Source organism: Chinchilla lanigera, unplaced genomic scaffold, assembly GCF_000276665.1.
Source record: "Chinchilla lanigera isolate Chin_1 unplaced genomic scaffold, ChiLan1.0 scaffold00015, whole genome shotgun sequence".
Taxonomy (NCBI): domain Eukaryota; kingdom Metazoa; phylum Chordata; class Mammalia; order Rodentia; family Chinchillidae; genus Chinchilla; species Chinchilla lanigera.
This window is the reverse complement of record NW_004955416.1, coordinates 18,610,089-18,633,209: the sequence shown is the minus strand read 5'-3', so window position 1 is coordinate 18,633,209 and position 23,121 is coordinate 18,610,089. Positions and strand designations below refer to the sequence as shown.

Here is a 23,121-nt window from a genome sequence, read left to right as displayed (position 1 = left end):
TACCATCAATAAATTCATTCTAGATAAGCTGTCATCCCAATGCCTTCTATTAATGCTTCAAACCTGCAGCAGAAAAGCATTATGCAGATGGCAACTTGTAAGCCTGTACACCTGTTCACAGACATGCACCTACATGGGCATGCCTGTCAGTGAAGACTCAACAAGTTCTCCAGGAAGTGGATTCTAGGCTCCACTTCTTACAATGGCTGCAGGTGAAAACACCTAAGTTGTTATATAGTTCACATTTCCCTGCCCTTACCTGATATCATAATTTCAACATAGGGTTGCCTCAAGAACTACACAAGTTTGGTTTCTAGGGTGAAATGAACCAATCTTAGCTCAAACTTTTGCTGTTGGGTCTGAGGTCTGCTCTAAAGAACATGAGGGTTATATCACTTGTGGCTCATTGTCCTCTGGTTTTCCCCAGGGACAGACCGGAGGATTCACTACATGATCAACAAGGGTGGAAGTGAAGCCCTCCTGAAGACCCTCGTGGATACTTCGAGGACAGCTTCTCCTGACTATGACATTCTTCTGCCTCTTTTCAGGCTGCTGGCCAAAGTGGGTCTCAGAGGTATGCAGACTCCAAGATCCAAAAAACGACTGAAAGGGTTCTCCTGAGCTGTTAGCATGAGAGTTATTCAGGAAGCTTTTTTAGGAAAGAACAAGGAGGCCCTGGTACTCTGGTGGTGATGGGTAGACCAGCCCCATAGGGAAGTAAATGTTTTGACCTAGATGTCAGCTACTTCAAGTTATGTGGCTTAGGATAGAAGCCAGAGCTGGCATGAAGTAAATAGGCATGGGTCACACAGGTGAATAAAACAGGATCGACCCCAATGCAGTTTCTAATCATTTAAAAAATAAGCAAAACATTTTAATAATTGTATCTTATGTGAAGTTTATATATATTTCTCTTTGTTCTGGAAGCAAGAGAAGTCCAAAGTCCAGGTACTAGCTTGGTTAGTGTTTTTCTGGAGGCTCTATGGGAGCATCTGTTTTACGCTTCTGTCCCAAATTCTGGTAGTTTCCAGAATCCTTGATGCTTCTTGTGTGGCAGATGAATTCCTCTAGCCTGTGCTTTCCTCTGTGCATCTGTGCACGTTCTCTCCTATTCATGTAAGAACATCGTAAGTTAGATTCATGGCCCCATTCTAGTCTGTGTACCCTCCTGTTAACTAATTTACTCCCAAAAGATCCCATTTCCAACCAAGATTCTGAGGTTCTGATTGGACATAAACTTGGGGAAGCATTATTCATTCAGCCTAGTATAAAAGTCAAGTAGAAGTAGAGCTTCCATACTTGAGGAGAAATGGGGAGTGGGTTTAGAGTTTTCTCCAGTTATGTTCCATGCTCATTTCTCTTTCTCTGTGGAAGACTCTAAGACACGTCTCTGAAGCCCTGGAGCTTCTTGGAGTACAGTTTACAAACCTAGGCATTCAGCTTATGTAAACAGTGCAAACTCATTGTAGCAGTAAAGTTTACATTGTGTGTTGAATCTCCCACCTGTCAGAGAAGCTCAGACCCTCTGAAAAGCAGACCTCTGATGTTCACTGTTGGTAGCTGTAGCCAAGAGCCCTAGGGTTCAGGGGCATCTTTCCTTTTAGTATCTGTATCTCTACTTTGAGTCCATTCAGTACTTTCTAGACACTGACTGAGACGTGAACATCAGCTCACACCTGTGTGAGGATGTCCACTTCATGAATATTCACCAGGTACTCACTGGACATCTTCCAGGGCCAGGTGCTATTCTCAGCACTGGGAATATCAGTGACCAAGAGAGTTAAGGAACCTTCTCTTACAGAGCTCTCATTCCAAGTGGGCATCCTGCAAGTCAGCAGATAATTACCTGGATGGTGACAGACTATGATGGGTGGCCTAAGGAAGAGAAAGACCGAGGCTATGTGAAAATGGCATGGTCAGGGACAGGTGACACTTGAGCTGAAACCTGAAGAACTAGACAGGAAGTCAGCAAAGTGAAGAGTGGGCCAAAGAACTCCAGGAAAAGACTGTAGAGACCTGATATATGCTCTGGTCATAAACAGTATAACCTGGGAAGTCAGATCTGGGTTTCAAGTCTGGCTCTGACTAGCTGTGGGATGTTGGGCAAGTTTCTTAAGCTTTCTGAAGCATTATATCCTTACGTATAAAAAAGAGGTACAGTACTTAATTGGAGGGTTGCTGTGAAATTAAATGCATATTATGTCATGCTGAGCATGTGGGGCCAGTGGCCTGATAAACAAAAGTCATTTAGGTGATACAGGCAAGAGATGGGAGATACATCTGTGATTTCCAAGTTGTTGCTCTTGACATTACTTATGTAGCAGCATGTCATGCCAGTTTCTGCCATCAAGAGGTCATGGTTCTTTGTATTGGCATTCAAGCTGTCATGGGCTAACCCGAGCAGAAGATCAGTAAGTTTGGTTGCTCATGAGTACAGAGGGTAGATATTTCTTTTCTCAGAGGGAATGGGTCATGTAAGTTTATTTATAATCTTGTTGCTGGTGTCCTTTGGCCCCAGAGGTAAAATTGGTAAAATCATGTTTAGGATATTATCTCATGGAGTGAATTTTTACTTCAAAAAAACTTCAGCATGACATTCAAACCTGACACTGTAACAACGTGACATTTTGGGGTAATGTAGAGGTTTACAACATGACATTTTGGGGTGATGGACATAGTAAAATCATTACTATAGTGAAGCAGTAATGTCATTCTACATAGATATACTGTTTTGGAGACAAGCACAGCTAAAATCTACATATTTAACACAAACCCCTGACACAGTACAGTTCTATTACCTTTATTCTCATGTTGTCTATTGTAAGAGTACACTCATTCATCCTACATATTTGCTATTTTGTACATTTGACCTACCCACCCCATTTCTTTTTCTCCCTGATCCTCCCTCTGGCAATAAGTGTTGTTTAATTCTCTGTCTCTGGGTATTTGAGTTATTGCCTCGCAAGGTTGCAGATGGCCATTACCAAAAAGACAAGATGTAACAAATGTTGGTGAGGAACCTAATCTCAGCTACTTGGAAGTCTGAGGTGGGAGGATTGCAAGTTTCAGGCCAGCCTGGACCGCTGAGGGGGACCCTGCCTCAGAATAGACAGATAGGTAGATAGATAGATGATAGGTAGACAATAGATAGATGATAGGTAGATAGATAGATAGATAGATAGATAGATAGATAGATGAATGGGCTGGAGATGTAGCTTAGAGCTCTTTGGGTTACATCCTCAATACAGAAAAAGTGTTGGTGAAGGTGTAAAAATAAAGGAACCCATGTACATTGTTATTGGAAAGGCGGATTGGTAATTGTTGTAGCCATTATGGAAAACAGTATAGAAAGTCCTAAAGAAATTAGAAATAGAACTACCATATGACCCAGCAATCCCTCTTCCAGGTATAATACATAAAGGAGATGAAATCATCAATTACCAATTTATGAAGATATGTGCATTCCCATGTTCTTTGCAGCATTATTTGTAGTAGCCAAAATATTTAAACAACAGTAGTATCCACTGATGGATGGACAGAAAGGGAAAACATGATATATATGATGGGACAGTATTCTATTTTTAAAAAGAGTGAAATGCCATCATTTTGGACCTATAGGATATTGTGCTAAATGAAATAAACAAGCACAGAAAGATAAATATTGCCCTGAATGACAGCAATATGTTTCTGAGAAAATGATCGTGATAATCCAGGTATCACATTTTGGAAAGGATGCAACAAATGTGATACACAGTCATCATAGTGAGAGCAAGGAACATAGACCAGAAGATGTTTTCCCATTGTTTTTAATCCTTATTTTTTAATTATTAAAATAATACAATACTCAATGTCAAGTTTGGAGCAAGAATTTAGAGATATTTGAGGGGAAATTTTTATTTTCTTACAATATGTTTTGCTTTTATTATGGAAATTCTGTGTCATATAGAAGAATGAACCCTTATCTACCTAAAACTTCTATAAGTATTGTTAACATTTTACCTTGTGCCGGGGTAGAGCTCAGTAGTATGGCACTCGCTTACTATGTGAGAGGCTGTAAGTTTGATCCTTAGCACTCGGGGAAAAAACGTAAAAACTATTCTGCCATATTTTCTTCACCTATTTACTTTTATTTGAAATATTTTAAGGAAAATTATAGGTCATAGTTTCCTTCAAAATCCTTTTGAGTGCCCTTCTTTGAAAAGAGCTATTTTCCCACAGAAGCATAAAACATTATTACAGATTTAATACAATTAACAATACCTAACGTGCGTTTTCCTGCTTCTGCCAATGTTTTCAACAGTCTGTTACAGACATACTCAAGTCAAAGTTCTAATCAAACATCATGCGTTGCATTTGAATGTTACCCTATTAAGTATTCTTAATTGTGGAATTATTGTGTAGAAAGAGATTGATCCCCAATTAAACTGGAATTCATGTATGGGGATAATCAGAAACATCTTTAGATGCAAGGATTTGAAATCATACGTGCACAAGTCTTCATGTAAAATTGGTGTACACAGAGTGGGCTCTTCTGAGAACTGGGAACATATTTTGTAGTGTCCTTTAGTGGTTCTTTGGCTGTAATTACTCTCTCTACCATCTTCCTGTCCTCTACTCCGTACATGTTGCAGTCATTAGAATCAGTGTGAAACCCCACTAAGAGAGATGGCTTTGTGTTCCTAGATAAAAAGTTTGGGCAGAAGGCACTAGAATTGGAAGCACTTGACGTGACACTGATCCTGACCAGGAAAAACCTGTCCCACAGCCAGAACCTCCTGCACTGTCTCTGGGCTCTGCGTGTGTTCGCCTCCAGTGGTAAGTGGCTCTATTTTGGCCTTTGGGGTGGCTTGCAGACCTGGGCTTGGATGCCTGGAAACCATGTGGGGGTGTGGTCTGGGTGTTGGCGGGGAATATGTGTCGTTCCAGCTAGACGAATAAAGGAGCTGAACAATCCAGAGGCTATGGAGATGAGAAGTTATTTTTTCCTCACCTGAATGGGGTAAAATGCTTGATCCACTTCCTGGAGATGCTTTTCCCAGGGGCTCACATATTACCACATTCTGGGTTTCTCTATCAGCACCACCAAGTGAAAAAGACCTGCAGCAGGGAAAAGGAAGCTTTTCTGCATTCCTTATGATAGTGAAGGCGCAGTGTTGCCATGGGTTACATCAAGAATGACCCTCATGCCATAAATCTTACTAGAGCCCTGAAGTTACTCATTGATGACAGCTTTTACCAGCTTTTTCATTTGTTTTTATCTCATTATCCTTCTCAAAAGAGTCCTTCAGGTGATTGCTGGGGTACGTAGTGGCACATAGGTTGATACTTATTTGCCATCTCCTGATTTGGATTATTTCTAATTAACATACCAATCCTGTACTTAGAACCACAATCTTATAGCTAAAGGGAAAAAGCTGCTTAGGAAGAGCCAGGTAATTGCTTGAATTCATAGAGATGAAAAGTCATGAAAACTGAATTTCTCACTCTAGCATTCATGTTAATTCTACTCCATATGGGGACATTTTTATTAATAGATTAGATTCTATACCTCCTACCTCACATGTAATAAGCACAGACTTTCTTTCCCTTTCTTGAGCTCCCTTGTGGTAGATAGAATGAAAGTGACAATTATTTAGATCTAATATACTCTGTAGGAGAAGGAATCTGAGAAGGCCTGAGTTTGACTCTGATTTTATTTCTTATGAGTCATATAATATGGATACTTAACTTATTGAACCTTAGTTTCTTCCTTTGTAAAATTATAGTGGCAATAGTTGGTACTATTAACCTGCTAGGTATGACATAACAAAATACCACCATCTGTGCTTTACACAAAAGAAATTTGTTGTTTCTCACAGTTCTGAAGGCTGAATGTCTGAGATCAAGATTTTGGCAGGTTTTGTTTTTTCTGAGGCTTGAGGCTTGGTCTCAGGAAGATGGCTGTCTTTTCTTTCATGTGATCTTTTTTCTGTGCATGTGTATCTTGGTGTCTATGTACTTTTTTTGGGGGTACAAGTCAGGTTAGGTTATGGCCTGCCCCAATGGCCTCATTTTAACTTATGTCACATCCTTAGGTCCTTAGGAAGCAGGTTAGGGCATACTTCAGGTCATTGGAAAGTTCAGAGAGCTGGTTGATGGGATAAGTAAGACAATGTTCCTGGGTGTGACTGCCATTTAGCAGCTACTCTGTGCTAGTTTTGTTTCCAGCTTTACTTTTCCCCCATAGTCTTTTGGAATAATATGTAGCATATGCACTAGGAGAATAAATAGGTGACTTTTTCTAGCGATTTTCATGGTGACTTCTATTTATAAACATGGAGACCTCTAGACTGAGGTCTTTCTAAAGAATAATGAGATAGATTCTTGATTCCTTGTTTACCAGTAAAGCCTCTTCTCACTCACCTCATATATAGAAACCATAAAATCAAAGAATTGGAGAATCTGAATGGAGCTGTACAAATATATCCCTACTAAAGGAAAAGAGAAACCATGGCTTTGTGTAAAGGACAACTCTCATTAAGGACCAGGCAGAAGGTGTCCCACCCCCTTTTGGGGTTTGCCAATAGCACAAGATGTGAAGTGTCTCATGATTTCCTAAACAATAATGAGGCTAACAACTTGCTTTCCTTATTGTATAATGATTATGGTTATCTCGAAAAATATTTCTAGCTGGAGCTCTGAGAAATCTCCTGGGATTTGCCTGTGGGTGTGAGGAGGTGGCCAATTGGCTCATATTTCAGACCTACATTTATTATACCAACTAACTGTTTCATAAGCTATTTTAAAAACATGTAATGTCACTCCTTATACATGGACCTTCCTGATCAGAGGCAAGCGGAGTTCAAGAAGCCTGCAGATTGCTGTCCCTTTGGTAAATTGTTAGTCACTGCTGACTGTTCCAGTAAACTTTCTGAATAGTGCCTGTCTTCAGAGGAGTTGGCTGGAACCATAAGGGCCTACTATAGCTAATGAGCCCTTCTTTAGCAGTGCCCAGATGGCCAGTGGGGATGTTTACAGAGTGCCAGCCACCCAACATTGGACAGCCAGCCAGCAAAAGTGAACCCAGTGAGGATATCTCATTGTCATCTTCTGTCAGTTCCCAGTCTAAAGGCTTCCATGTTAGAATCAGTGCTCTTAAAACGATCCCCTTCTTAACTCTACTTAATACCGGAATTTTGTTAAATTGTCTGCCAAGAGTTTGCTGCCAAGAGCATGTTTTCCCAATTTAGAAATAAGGACCGAGTCAGTTGCCACAAGAGTGGAAGATTGATGGGCATGACTAGAATGCCAGATCCTTGCATTTTGATCCAGGCAATTACTGTGTGTACTCTCCTCAGGAGGGACATATGCATAGGAGCTGGTCCAGGAACATGTGTTCTTTGTAATGCCTAAGACTTCAGCCTTAGTCTATCTGGAGCAGTGTCCTGGGATGGACTATATTTAGCTTCCTTTTCCCAGGCTCAGAGCAAGCTAGTATAACCCACACTTACTTCTCTCTCTTTGCTTATTTAAGATCTCATGTGCTCACTTACTTTTCCCAGAACAAAGCTGGTCTGAAGCACAGAGCATTCCTAGGTTTTCTGTCTCAAAAACTCTAGCACCGTGGAAGAAACAAAGAGAGTCACCTTGGAAGATTACTCTGCTTTCTTCTTCCACTGAACATTTTGCCTCATGGTAGACTGTGGTTTCCCCTTACTTCATGGTGTGACCCAAGCTTTTCCGAAAGCAAGCTGATCAGAGTGGAATATTTGGGAATATTGGAAAGAGGTGAGGGCATTCTTGGAGATACAGTGACCCAAAGATTTTATTTATCTGGTCAGATATTCCTCAGGGCTTTTTTCTATCATTTGGATCTACCACTTTGTTTTGTTTTGTTTTGGTTCAGTTTGGTTGTTTTTTGGAGTCAGGGTCTTGCTGTGTAGCTCAGGCTGGCCTTGAACTCATGGTGGTCCTCCTGCTTAAGCCTTCTGAGTATTTGGATTATGGGCATATGTTATGACTATTTTTATAACCATCCAAGTGGGCAAAAAAGGGAAACTTTCCCAGACGATTTACCTCAGAGTGGGGCAACTGATTGTGCCTTTGGCCTTCTATTAGAGAAAAAGTCAAGTCATTGCCTTGGTCTTGGAAGATCCATGCACTAAAGTTGAAGGGAGTTTGCAACCAAGGTAGAAAAGAAAGGCAGGTGCTTCTTAAGTTGCCCCTCATAGTTAATGTATTGGTGTTTTATTTCTAGCGGCATATACTAATTCTCATAAAGTTTTAAAGAAGTTGGTCTAAGTTGTATTAACACATCTGCTTGTGACAACTACAAATACTGTGCTTCTGTCTTTCTCAGCCACAACAGGAGCCATGCTGGGGATTAATGGAGCAATGGAACTGCTTTTCAAGGTCATTACTCCTTATACCCGAAAGCGCACACGAACAATCAGGTACAGACACCTCCAGGGTACTTCTACCTGTTTGTAACAGATGGGGAGATGAGATGGGCCCACGTATGTTTTCATGATATTTCCAGTGCAGTCTGGCAATGAGTCCCCTTTTGTTGATATGGTACAATGACTGCATCTCATCTCTACTTGCATTGTACTCACCCATAAATCATTTCCTCTCATCTTCGTAATGACCATGAATGCGTGTATTGTTATCCTCATTTTCAGATGAGGAAGCTGAAATATAGTGAGTGCTTTATCCAAGTTCACACTGCTTGGAAAAGGCAGAGTTGAGATTTGCATCCAACTTTCAGATTCAACATCTCATGGCTTTTTGTTTGTTCTATTTGGAGCCTTCAGGAATATCCTTTTACTTATAACGATAAATGAGGCAGTCTAGAAATGAAAATGTCACAAAAGAATCAGGAGTTAAACTTCTCATATGAGTTCTGGGCCTTATAATAGTCTATCATGGGTTGAATGCAGGTCTTTATATGTATTTTTATGATTGGGAAATGAAACTCAGCCTCTTCTCTCTGCCTCGGCTTGCTAAAGTAGAGTGAATCGCCAAGTTAAAAAGGGGGATGGTTATGCGCACAGGTTTTAGAGATATTTGAAACCATCAAGATCCATCATTTTTGAGAGTGACTCAGGAGAACCTCAAAAGAATATTAGAAGAAATTCAGCCAATTTCCAAGCTATATGGGGTAATTTAGCAAGTAGCATTTCTGTGCCCAGCCCTGATATTCTCTGCATCCCAGCATCCATCTTAGGCTCATATTCCACCTGATTATTTTTCTCTTGGGTCACTGCAGTTAGGCCATTATCATCCATTCTCACCTGCGGCTCTCTGCACCAGTGTTTCCTGGGGTGAAATACATTACATCTCAGCCAAAAAAAAAAAAAAAAAAAAAAAAAAAAAAAAAATCCCAAATAAATTGGGAAGTCTTGGGACAAACAAAGTTAGGTAGTCCTCTTTACCATCAAACTCTGCAGTACCTTTCATGAGGCTAACACATATTAAGAATATCTATGATGATCATATTCCACATCTTATTTGCCCAGGGAACTACTTATTTTAGAGACCACCATTTTTTGAAAAGTCTAATGCTTCATTTTGGAAATCTCTCCTCTAAGGTACAAATTTATTACAAAATAGGATTCAGCTAAGTTCCACCAAAAGACCTCATCTATTCGGTAGAACACTGCAGAGTCACAAATAAAGGGACAAAAACCTCACAAGCCTTTATTTTTCTGTAGTTATACTTTATTTTTGTCTTAAATTTACACTTATACAAAAAATATGAATTAATGGTTTATTAGAATATGCATGAGATTAGTGATTCTTTGGTTCATTCTGAGTTTTCCCTTCTCTACCCGCTCCAGAGTGCATAGTTATGTTCTAAGCAGCTATGGTAGCTCCAAATGTTGATGGAAAGGTGCAGCCTGTCCCCTATCACCTTGTGTCCATTTGGGTAGGACCTGATACGTCTCATTTCTATCGTGGTGCACAAGCTTTTGTTGCTGACATCTTCAGTCTCAACATGTCCTTTGGTAGCAACACAACGAGCTTCATATTTCTGCCCTATGCATAAGGCGTCCTCTAATCCAATGCTGTCATAATGCAGATGTTCAGAAGCTCAAAAATATCTGCTCTCTTTTCTTACATTTTGTGAAAATCTATATGCTGTTTAGTGGGCTCATTCATATAAGTCTTACTCAGTTTATTCCTTTTTATTACTTGGGTACCATGTTGTTTGGTTGGCTTCCCTAGGAAGTCCTGCCTGGCTCAGCTTGGGTATCAAGGTACTAGGTTCCTTCTTTCTTGGATCCTGACAAGTTTTATTATTGTCCCCTTTCAGGCAAAGCATGTAGGAACAAAGCAACAAATCACAGGAGCCTCCTTCTCAGAGACTCACAAAAGTTATCATCTCCATTATTGTCTTTTCTTCCTACAAAGGGAGTCAATTTCATTCACAGATCTAATCAATGTGGTGCAGAAAAATAGGAAAGTAATGCTAAGAAATCCTAGAGGTAGAATGCTTCCCACAAGAAAAGGAGCCTTCCAGAGTCCTCAGGTATATTTCTGCACATCCAGCTTGTCTTGTAAACTTTGGGCAAGATGATTCTCCTTCTTTAGCCAAATGCCAAATTAAAACCAATCCTCCCTAAAGGAGAGGAATTTTCACTAACCACTACAACATAGCCATTATTGCCATGGTATTTATTAGATACCCAGAACTGTGCTAAGCTCTTAGCATGCATTCCCTTATTTGAACGTCTCCTCTCCTCTGTGAGGCAGGTGATATTACTGTCCCCAAATTTACAGGAAAAAAAATTGAACCTGAAAGAGGTTTAAGTAACCTGCTGCGATTTAAGTGAAAGAGCTAGGATTTAAACCCCGCCTGATACACGAACCTCAGCTTTTAAAGCACGTAGTTTCTTACACAGTCTATTTCCAGCGTTTTATCTCTAAAACCACCATATGTAAGACAATCATAAGCAGTTAAAGTTTGCTTAAATTTCTTTTACCACCTAAATGGCTCATACCCATGGAACAATTTGCTTAATGAGAAGGAATCTTTCTCCTCAGTTGAATGGCTATTTCCTCTCAAAGGCTAAATATCTATTCCCTCTGCTTTTGAATTCTTTCCCAAAGCTACCCATCTTCTACCTTACCCCTAATTCCCAACAGAAAGGTAAGAACCAAGTTGCTGAACATGACTCCTGTTGGAGCCCTCTCTGCTAGCTGATTCCTTGGACATTTCTTGAAGCATGAATATCAAGTCACCTGTTAGGTTTGCTGTGGGCACTAAGAAATAATGTATAAAGCTTTATGAGCTTTGATGTGCTAGACTATTTTCAGTCATTATTAACATAGATATTGGATAACTGGCTCCGTGACCCAGATCAGGTAGCAGAGGCTGCAGTAGAATATGGAGACGGGACTTTCTGCCAGTTTCCATATCTTCTCATGAGTTCCATCCTCCAAATAGTAGCTAACATGTACTCAAGTGAATGCTGCTCACCTCCACTGGGATGCCAGAAACTTAAAGGGATCTTCCAGAAAGGGGATGAAATAATGTGTCAAGGGACATAAATAGCCTTATTGAGTATCATCCTCCAAAACCTCCCAAGCTATGGGAAAGTTATTCCAAGATGTCTTTGAAGGAGTAAATGCCCAATGTAGCATTGCTATGACTCCTCCCTCCCATGGAGATTAAACCTGCTCTACTTCTCTAGCATGAATCTAAAATTAGATGTGCAGCTGTCCTCCAATCCCCAGATAGTACTCAGAGTGAGTTATGACAGAAGGTCCAACCCTATTCCCATCAGAAAGAAAGGGCATGTGGCCCCATGCCCCTAGTTCTCTGAGGTGCTGTGCAAACCCTCACCTGCAAGGGCGGCAGCAATTCTGGGCCTCCTTCATTTCCAGGGTGCCTACCATGCTGGCACACTTTTACCATCACATGCTCATGTGGGCTTGTGCCCGTGCCTTTCCTTCTGTTCCCCTATCCACCAATCCCCTTGGATTGGTCACGCTTGGATTGCCATGACAGCACTCAGACTGGCCTCTCCTGACTTCCAAGCTATCAAGAGTGCATGTCAGATGGGATTTTCTCTCCTCAATGCTTCTCTAGAACTTGGCTCATACTTCTCCTCATCATGTATGCTTGACCCTGTACAGTGTGTGGGGCTGGTGTCTTCTCGCCTCCCTCAATTCTGTACTTCCAAAAGGTAGAAATCAGACTGCACTTATCTTCCTGTTCTCTATAGGGCCAAGTACCTAGAATATGGTAGACTCTTAATTAAAGTCAAAGGAAATAATTTTTAAAAATTGGCACATAATAATTGTGCATGTTTCTGGGGTACAGTGTGATAATTAGATGCATGTCTACCATGGGTGATGATCAAGTCAGGGTAACTGGTATTTCCATTTCCTAAAATGGGAACATTTCATGAACTTTGTTCATGTGTTATCCGTCTGTGGGAGCCATTGTTAGTTTTCTCTATATCTTTATCATATATGTTGCCAAAGTGTGCACCAAAATACTTATTCTAATTAAAAATGTTTTGGTGAATTAATTATATCCTGATTAATAAAATCTAGTACTTACTGAGTAGGTATTGCGCTAGGCACTTCATATTTATTACCTCTTGTTTTCTTGATTCAAAGCTGGCTCCACATGGGAGGTTGTGCCATGTCTAAATGTGTTTGCAAAGTCAAGTGGCAGCTCCACGAAGAGCTCTACGGCTTGAAGGATTGAGGTGCCTCTGGTAGAAAAGTCATTCAGGAGACAGACAAGTAGCATTTGAAAGGGAGAGAAGTTTTACTTACTGGAGGGAAGGAAAGTTTCAGGGTCTTTTGTCTTATTTAGAGTTGTCTGGGGAACCTACAGAGATTGGCAGAAAAGAAAGATTTGAATGTGAAGGGAATGTGGGGGAAGCATACACATTAAAACTTTGCCTTCAATTTGAAACTGACTGCCTGTGTTTGGTTTGTTAATTGGTTCAGCTGAGGCTTTAGACTTTTCTGGGGGTGTTTTTTTATAGCAAGAGGGAGGAGGAAATGACACTGAGTGAAAGAGGCTACCTCTTTCTAGCTTATCCCACTGAAGACAAGCTTGCTTACCTGCAGAAAGCTGTCTTTGAGCTGTTCAAACTCACTAAGTATGAAAATTTATTGAGGCAAAGACAGGTGACTTGACGTGAGTGACTTAACGGGTGACCTTAGAGGTGCTTGTGTTCACTTTAGGCCTCAACACTCTCTGCTAGGAGCTGTCCCCATATTCTCTTGTATCCAGCATGGATATTTGCGGTTTGATAACAATAATGGCCATTTCCACTTGCCGTCCACTTGAACTTCCCCAAAGCATAGCCACAGCCTCTCCGATCTTGTAGCCTCACAGCATAATATGTAACACAACTTTGAAGCTGGGTTATCAGATGTTATCAGTGTACAGTATCTCTTGGGACTTTAAATTCAGCTCTCCTTGCTTCATAAAGATCAAAGTCAATCAGAAACGTGTTGTTATTTCCTAGCAAAAGCTCTTTGTTGAATGTCATTGTATTTTCTGATCATTGTGCTACATTTGAGAAAGATGACTCAGGATTTCCCACAGGCTGTGATGGTTCCTCCATCCCTCACCTGCATTATCCCCAGAGCTTTCCCAGGAACACAGAAAGCCAGGAAGTGTGTCATCCAGGGCTGTGCTGGTCTCATTTTGACAGAGGATGGGATCTTTAATAGCCACCCTCCATGTCCTCTCAGGATTCCAGCATTGTTTTCATGGTTTGGTTTACCTCTTCAGGGTCTGGGGTCCCTGAGCCCTAAACTGTGATGAACTGTGGCAACAGAGGCTGTGCACTTCAGAGAACCTGGGTTTAAACAAAGCAGCAACAGAATGAAGTGAATGTGTTTGGTCCCCAGCAAGTATCATAAGCAAATCCTTTAGCTCAGTCTCCCGTTGGCTGTCCCGCTGGCTCTCTGTACTTAGGATAGTATTAGGCTATCATTCGCCTTCAGAGCCTCACCTGCCAGGCCTCTCTGGCACTTGAGATTTTCCTGAGAGGATTGCTGGGCTTTGCTTCCTTGGCATCTATCTATGGTGATTTCATCTTCAGTTTATGAGCTGGAAAAAAATATCCTGTTTCTCCTCTCCTTCTCCCCATATTACTGTTCCTTTCCAAAGCCAGGGCTCTTGGGGTTTCTCCAGCAATTATACCATTCCACTTAAATTTCATCATGGTAGCTGGTAGATGAGTGAGACTTGGTTAGAGCTGGTGGTTTCCCTGTGATCATTAGAAATTGAGTAACTTACTACATGACAGTGGCCATCCAAGTTATAAGAAACAGAATTTTCTGTTTCTCAAAACAGTTACTGAATCCCTCCCTGAGTGTTCTTTTCTCCCAGTCCCCATTAAGGGTGCTGTGAGTCTCCCTTCAACAAATGGACTCTGTGGTCTTCCAGGGCATGGGCTTGCATCGGGGGTTTAGAAGCTATGCGTTCTAGACCATCTGGGGTAAAATACTTGGAAGAGGAGTGATGGCAACAAAAATTCCACCCTAGCCCCACAAGTGGTGTTATTGGGGATGTGCACCATGAACTCAACTAAACCGACAGAGTGATTATGGCACCTGCAACTTGACTCCAAGCCTGTAGCTGATAGTTGAACAAAAAGTTTCCTATATGAATTAAACACTGAAGACTAGGCTTAGTGGTTGAAATGCCTTTTATCTGCTTGAGATACCAAGGCTGACTCCCTGATTAAGGCCAGTAGTATATATTCACATCACAAGACCTAAAGGTGAAAGGTTCTAAGGAGTCTTCTTGTCCATCTCTTTCATCTTAAAGTACAGGTCCCTGAACTCTGCATGTCTTTAGTCACTTTCCTTGGCACTGGGAGAAAATACCCAATATCCACAGCTTGAAGGAGGACAGGTTTATTTTGGCTCCGTTTCAGAAGTTTTAGTCCGTGGTTGGCAGGTTAAAGCACCAAAGCAGCACTGCGGAAGGGTCTGGGCAGAAGAAATCTGCTCATGTCATGGTGGCCAGGAAGCAGTGGAGAGAGAAGTGAGGAGCTAGGAAGACAGCTAGGAAGAGAGGTCCTGTGCCCCTGGGGTCCCATTTCTGCCAACCACCTCCTTAGAGTGAGTTGGCTATATCACCCCCATGATTCAGTCACCTGAAAGCTCAGCTTATGAGCACTTGAGGCCATTGGGGGACGCTCTTGGTCTAAACCATAACACCAGAGAAGCCAAACCAAGCTCTCTACCACAGCCTCCCAGCACTATCCGTAACTGTGCGATGCCCTACTGCATAACGCAGAACAGACATGCCTTGTGTTAAGACTTTTGTTTGACAGTAGCCAATGTGCTGAGCCAGTAGTAGGCCCTGGAAAGTTTAAAACAACAAAAGGCGGATCTTGTCCTCAGGTTTCCAAAAATCTTTGCCACAGTGACAAGGCAGTGTGGTTGGAAAGTCCTCCACTCTGATCTAATCTTGGGCTTGTAAAATGGACCAGCTTCCTGTGCTGCAGAGATGTTCTCACACACCATCTTCAGAAATGCCTTCAGAGCTGTGCAGGCAGGGCACGTGCTTGAAAATCTTTTTAAAATGTAGAAAGTACCACACCTTTAGTGCCTGAGAAGGCCTTGGTCTGGCACTACCATCCAGCTAGGCAACTTAGTTCCTGTTTCTTCTATTTGGGCTGCTCTCTGATCTCATCACCTCAGTGACATGGACCAGATGTTGTGAGGAGGAGGAGCTCTAGATCTCACATGTCTTCAGATGTTTTGCCAGCCTTTGATGCAGACAGGTGAAGCCAGGAACACAGGACTCCCTCTCATTCCATCTCCCAATCGAAGTGTACAGTATCTTTCTTACAGGGTTGTGATATCAGCATTTTCTATTGTGTCTTCCCATTACATGTCACACTGGTTGGATTCTTGAACCCAAGGGACAGAGAATCCCCTTTCCTGCTTAGTTCCATTTGTGGTGTCAAGGGTTTAACTAGGGCCTGATATACTGAAAGCACGGGAGTATGGGAGCTGAGGGTATGGCTCAGTGGTAGAGCACTTGCCTCGCATATCTGAGGCTTTAGGTTCAGACTTCAGCATGACCAAGAAAAAAAAAAAAAAAAAAAAAAAAAACCAAAAGTAAGCATAATACGAAAGTACAGGAGCAAAGTTCAACTCAGGTCCCTGTTTCTAATATGGAGGTTCTGTGTCAGGATAAGAAATCTTAGAAGACCAGAGGCTAGGTCTACTACTGGCCCACTACTCAGTGGTATGTTGGCCTGGTGAGCAGATCTTTCCCACAGCTGAAATGGCATTTCCCACCTCCGGATGACATGTGATGCGGCAGTGAAATAAGGGGTGCTGTGCTGATGTTGGATCGATGAAATGGTTCACATAGATGGGGCTCTAGGAAAAGCAAATCAAACCTTCCTGGATCCTATGCATGTTAAGCATCTTTCCATGTACCACTTGCACTAGTGAAGGTCCTTTGCAGAAAGTATTTCTGTCTTTATCTACTGACGTTAGAATTGCCTCGTACAGTCTCTCACTCTAAAGTATCCCCTTTTCCTCTAGAAAACAGACAGGTTCTTAGCAACTTTCTCTTACCATGGAAGTTAATCTGAGCACAGCCTGACTCAGCCAGGAACTTTTACAAAGAAATTTTTATCTTCCTTTAAATCACAACTTCCTTGCAATATTGTAAATACCCACAAGTAATCTTGAGAAGGGTTTGAAGAATTGGAGGGAAGCACAGAGACACTCTTATCGGGTGACACTCTCTTGGCCTTTGTCCTTTGCTTGGAAGGAACTGATCTTTTCAGCAGGCTGTGACTACATTTTTTGAGGATTGATTCCACACTTAACCACCACAGATTATAAAGCAAATGGGGGAAGCCCCTTCCCTGTGGGGCTGTGAGTGGTTGCAATTTCTGGAGATGTGCTTGTTTAGCAAAGAAAAGCCAGCTCAATTAGCTGGAAAGGAAAGGGCCCCAAGGAAACCATGATACAGGTGTAGAGTCATGGAAAGCTAGCTTCTTTTAAGAGTGTAGGCAGAGATTGCAGGAAGAGGACAGACTAAAGGTTTCCTGTCTAAATTCATTGCAGTGCTATTTGAATATTGGATCTCTGTGTGATTATTTGTTATATTCAACAGAGTTAATGAGAAAGATGGCTAGAGAACAGAAGAGGTCCATGAAAAGGAGTGGGTTATTATTAAATTAGATAGGATTTTCTTTCAGATGGTGCATAGTAGGTAGTCATAAGTGCCAGTTATATTAATAAAGGTTATTATTTTGATTTGCCTGAGGTTCACTCTTTTAATTATTCATTTATTCACTCTATATTATTCTGAGTCTTTTATTATCAGCAGTAATGTGCTGGCTTTGAGACAGTCTTTGCCCTCAAAGAACTTATAGACACACACACACACATATTGGCATGTAAATGAGTAAAATAAATGCTGTCATGATGGGATATTCAGGATAGAGTATATCTGTCTCCTCAGGAACTGGTAGAGAGGAAGTCACTGGAAAGGCAATGTTTAGTTTAAAATAGGGAAGGGGTTTGCCAGGTGCTAAGGTTGTAAAGGGAGGATCTTCTACCTAGAGGCAGAGCAGGTATGGACACACACACACAGACACACATGCAATTTATGTATGGTTGCAATATATTGCAAGGATCTGAGGGCAGGAAGCTCATCCAAATCGATTTGGAACACTCTAATATCTTAGTAGACAATAAAAGCATGGAAATATATAATTCACAGGAAATAAAAAAAACCTAATAAACTCATAAAAATATTCAACTTTCCAGTGACCAGGAGAAATGCAATTTAGCTCAAGACACCAATTCCACACATCAAAGTATCAAGCATTTTGAAAGATGGTAATATTTATTGTTGGTGGGCATTCAATAAGATGGGCACTTATATACTGCTGGGGATGTAGATGGATAAAAACTTCCAAAACCAGCAGAGTGATGTCTACCAAGATTAGAAAAAGCTCCCATTCCTTAACTCAATTTCTTCACTTTTTGAATCTATCCTAAAGAATCACTGTGAAAGGTAGATGAAGATTTGCATGCAAAAGTATCAATCACACTGTTATTTGTAAATGGAAATATAACCAGACAAACTTCAATGATAGGACACGCTTGGCAAAAATGATGTATTTATACACCATAATATTATGTAGCAGCACACAAAGAATATACTAGGAATGATGTTTACCATGGGAAATATCTTATGTTAAAATACTGACTAGAAAAAATGAGGTTCAAAATTCATGTAAAAAATATGCATGGAAACTGCTTCAGGCCAACATGGAAAGACTGGTGTTAGATCCATCTTTTCACTTGAGAAAGACAAACAGACTAGAGATGCAATACACAAAACACTGTTTTTAAAGATATCTAGCAATAATAGGTGGTTATTCTTGAAAGATGAACCCTTACATGACTCCAGTTTGCTGTCGTAAGAATTTCCAGGTTGCAGTAGCAGGGCAGTGGGGTGGGGAAGGACCAAGAGCAGCTGAGCAGATTGCCCGAGTTAAGGAAGCAGATTTGGGGATATAATTGTGAGGTCTGGAGAGGTATAGAATTTATAGAACAAAGTATTGGCGATAAGAGAGCTGAAGAGTTAGAAGAGAAGAAAGGAGAGGAAAGGCGGGGGCGGACAGAAGAGGAGAGGCTGAATGTGATGAACTGTGGCAATTTTCAGAGACTCTGTTAGTTTTATAGCTGGGTATTGACCAGCGTATGGTGATGGGAAACTACCCACAGCCATGTAAAGACCACCTTCAAAGAATGGAGTGAACTGTGTTTTGCACACACGTGGGAATAATGCTTGATTCTCTGAGGCAGATTGGAAAACCCTCATGATGCCTGGGACATTGGGTATAGTGCATAAAAGGGTCTTGACTCAGTCGTGTGCACTAGTTAGCTCTACGCTGACTTCTGCTCTGGTCATAAGAATTGTTAAAAGCCAGACCTGGGAGGGTGAGATTGTTGTCAGGTGAAAGTCAAGCCTCTAAACACTTACAGTAATATGAAAATATTCCAGCTAATATGATAAAACTTATAATGTCCAGAATCCAACAAAAAATTATTAGGCATGCAGATAAACACGGAAATGCTACTCATATATTATTCAGTGAAAACCAGGACAGAACTGATATAGGTATTAGAATTATCAGCCAAGAACATTAAGTATTATTCTATGTTCAATATGTTAAAAAATTGAATAAAGGAACAGAAGATATAAAAAAACCCAAATTGTACTTCTAGAGGTAAAATCCACAGTGTGCAAGAGGTAAGTACACTGGATTGAATTAAGGAAAATGAGGCATGGGAGAAGAATAGCTAAATGTGAAGATAAAGCAATAAAAAGGTTCCAAAATGAAACACAGAGGAGGAAGAGACTGAGGAAAAGAAAGAGGAGAGAGAATACGGGACAACCTCGAGCATCACAATAATTGGAGACACTGAGAGAGGAAAAGAGGCTCAGACAGAAAAAAAATACTGTGTTTACAGAAACCCAGAGAAGAATCCAACGGATTTCTCTTTGGAAACAATGTAAGGAAAGCAATGATGGGGTAGCATTAAAGTATGGCCTTGCATACTCAATGCAAACAGCTTTGCTGATGGAAGGCAGACTTTTGGAACATGGAAAGTTAAAAGAGTTTATCAACAGAAGACTTATAACAAGAAATGCTAACAATACATTAGGGAAAGGAAAAATGATACCAGGCAGAAAGATGTATCTGCTCAAAAGACTGAGTTGTGTTAGGAATAGTAAGTGCATGAGTTAGTAGATTTGATTTTTAGTTTATTATGTTAGTCTCTGTAAAAGATAGCTGTGGTTAAGTAAAACATTCGCAATTTAGTCTGGAAGATGTATTCCTTGTGAAGTTAAAATATTGGCTAGTAAAGGCACAAAAAGTCAGGAGAAATGAAGTTAAAGCTTTCTGTTGTAATTGTCTCAGATATCAGATGGTATCATCCTCAAAGCTGGGTTGTGATGAATTAAAATGTATACTGAAGCAACCAATAAAATGGGTAAGTAAAGAGTTATAGCTCATAAGTCACCACTATAAATGGAATAAAAACATACATTTCTTCCAAAAGAAGTTAGGAGAGAAGAAAAGATGATCGAGGAACAGATGTTACAAATAGGTAATAAATAGGTGAGACGATAAACTTTTCCCATGTCCATGAGACACAAATAGTTTATGAATACCATTTAAATGGCAATGATTACCACATCAATAAACAAACAATGCTCATCTCCATGAAGCATGCAAGGCACACAGCTTAAATATAAAGACACAAGTAGGTCAAAAGTAAAAAGATGTGCCAAGCTAATACTAATCAAAAGAAAGCTAGAACATCTTATTAATATTAGCAAAGAATACTGTCAAGAATACAGAAAGTAATTTCATAAAGGGTCAATTTATCCAGAAGACATAGAACTCTGTTTATGTATCTAACAGCAGAGCTTCAAAGTAATTGAAGTAAAAACCGATAGAACTGCAAGGAGAAATAGACATACCCATGATTACAGCTGGAGATTTTTAATAATCCCTTCTCAGTAATTGATAGAATAATCAGAGGGAAAAATCAGTAAGGATATAGAAGATTTAAATACTATTATCAAGCATCATGACTTAATTGATATTTATAGACTATTTTAGCCTCTGCCAACAGAACATACATTTTTTTCAAGAGCACATAGAATACTTGCCAAGATAAACAATATTATGGGCCATAAAACCAGTCATGGTAAACTTTAAGAACTCAAGCAATACAAAATTTGTTCTCAGACCACAGTGGAATTAAATTGTAAATCAAAAAAACAAGGGTTTCTGAAAGAACCCCCCAAATTTTGGATTTCAAATCCATAACAAAAAAATAAGAGAAAAAATAAATTTAATCAGAGGCTGATTTTGCCAGGTATGGTGGTTCTAGCTACTTGGGGGTCTGAGAAGGATCTCATTTTGAGGCAAACTTGGGCAATTTAGTGAGAAAATGAAAAGGGATTGGAGTATAACTCCACGGTAGAGAACGTGCCCATCATGTCTGAAACCCTGGGTCCCACCTCCCACAATCAACAATAACAAAAAAAGAGCTGATATTTTGAGATTGATAAAATTGTTAAGACCTTTGCCTTTACTTACAAGTAACCAAGAGAAGGCATAAATTACCAGGAATGAGAGACAAAATTGCTAAAGTTTTATAGATATTCAAAGAATCATTATGAAATATTATTAACAAGTTTGTGTCAATAAGTTTGATACCTCAGACTAAGTGAAAATTTTCTTGATGGACCTAGCTATCAAAGTTCACTTAGGAAGAAAAAGGTGACCTAAATAGCCCATGAAAGAAAGTTCAATGTTAGATGGTTTCACTGGTAAATTCTATCAAATATTTAAAAATTAAGAAATAGTAATTATATAAACTTTTGCCAAAAAATTAAAGGAAAGGAATGTTCCCAACTTATTCTAGGAAGCCAGCTAATGTCAAAACAGACAAAACTTTACAAGGAAGGAAAATTACCAACTAAAATCTCTTATGAACAGAGACGCAAGTATTCCTAACCCAGTTTTAGCAAACTGATATCAACAATATATCAAACATAAAGGCCAAGTGGGATTTATTCCAGGAGCATAAGATTTGTTCAACATGAAAATTCATTAAATACTATTTATTATAGAAATTCACATGTCCATTAACAGATGAATGGATAAAGGAAATGTATTTACACATAGTAGGGTACTACTCTGCCATGAAAAATAATAAACTTGAATAGTTTGTAGGAAAATAGATGCACCTTAAATCCATAATGCTAAGTGAAATAAGTTGGTCACACAAGCTTAAAAATAATATGGTTTATCTTATAAAAAACCACCAAAATATAAGTAAATCAAGGAGCAAAATAAAAATGGACATTAGGAGATAGGGAGACAGATCATTGTGATGAGAAGCTGACTAAGAAATGGAGGGAGAGAGAGGAGATATGGGAAGGAGACATAAAAAGAAATAAAATATGTCATGTCCATGTACCAACTACCCACAGTGAATGTATTCATGATATACCTGGCAAACATGTACCCACAAAATAAATTTTAAAACATCCAGCAACATAGGGTTATCTCAGTAGACCTAGAAAAAGCATTTGACAGAATCTACTGTTTCCTGACAAATACTCAAGACATTTGAAATAGCAGGGCAATTTCTCAATAAATCACATCTATGGAAAAAAAATGCTAGATTGAATCATACTCCATAGTGAAAGACTGCATTCTTCTCTACTGTGATTGCAGCAAGTTTAGAAGTCCACTTTCTCTAATTCTCTTCAGTATTATGCTAGAGAGTCTGGCCACTGATATAAGGCAGGAAAAAGATCTAAAAGACAACCAAATAGGTAAAAACAAGATATAAAACTCTATTTAGAGATGGTTGTCTATGTAGAAATGCTGACAGGATCTACACACACAAAGGCTACAAGAATAAGTAAGTTAGCATTCCAAGGTTCCAGGATACAAGATTAGTGCATAAGAGTAAATCATATTCTTACATAGTGCAACCACCTATTGGAAAATGCAAATTAAAAATACAGTTTATAAGAGCATTAAATATATGAATACTTAGGTATAAGTCTGACAAAAGTTGCAAAGGCCCTGTACACTGTGAATGAAGTATGTAACATTGCTGAAACAAATTATATAAGGCCTAAATAGAAATAGAATTCATGGCTGAGAAAACTTAATATTGTTAAAATATCAATTTCTCTTAAATTGATCCATAGGTTTAATGCTTCAATGCATTATCAGTGAAAAAAAAATTTTTTTTTTTGGTACCGGGAATCGAACTTATGACCTCTCGCTTGCCGGGCCGGCGCCGGGCAGCTGAGCCAAATCCCCAGCCCCTATCAGTCAAAATTTTGAGGGCTTTTCTGGGGGTAGAACTTATAAATTGGTTTAAAAATTCATTCGGACTTGTAAATTCCTGTAACCCTCCTACCTCAGCTTCACCGTGTGTCTCGGTTACTTTTCTCTCGTTGCTGAGACAAAATACCTGACGCCCAAAATTAAGGAAGGAAGGGTTTATTTAGCTCACAGTTTGTGGAAGTTTCAGTCCATACTCAGCTGGCTCCAAGGCAGAACTGCACAT

General features: G+C 39.9%; 1 protein-coding gene across 3 annotated transcripts in view; it reads left to right on the top strand.

Moving 5' to 3' along the window:
* The window catches only part of Agbl1 (ATP/GTP binding protein-like 1), an 800,368-nt gene that overhangs the window by 52,915 nt on the left and 724,332 nt on the right, over positions 1 to 23,121 (top strand). For all 3 annotated transcript variants that reach the window (XM_005381585.2, XM_005381584.2, XM_013512654.1), the window contains exons 3-5: positions 428 to 574; positions 4,684 to 4,815; positions 8,339 to 8,432. In XM_005381585.2, the coding sequence (XP_005381642.2) occupies positions 428 to 574; positions 4,684 to 4,815; positions 8,339 to 8,432 (373 nt within the window). The remainder of the gene's footprint in view (positions 1 to 427; positions 575 to 4,683; positions 4,816 to 8,338; positions 8,433 to 23,121) is intronic.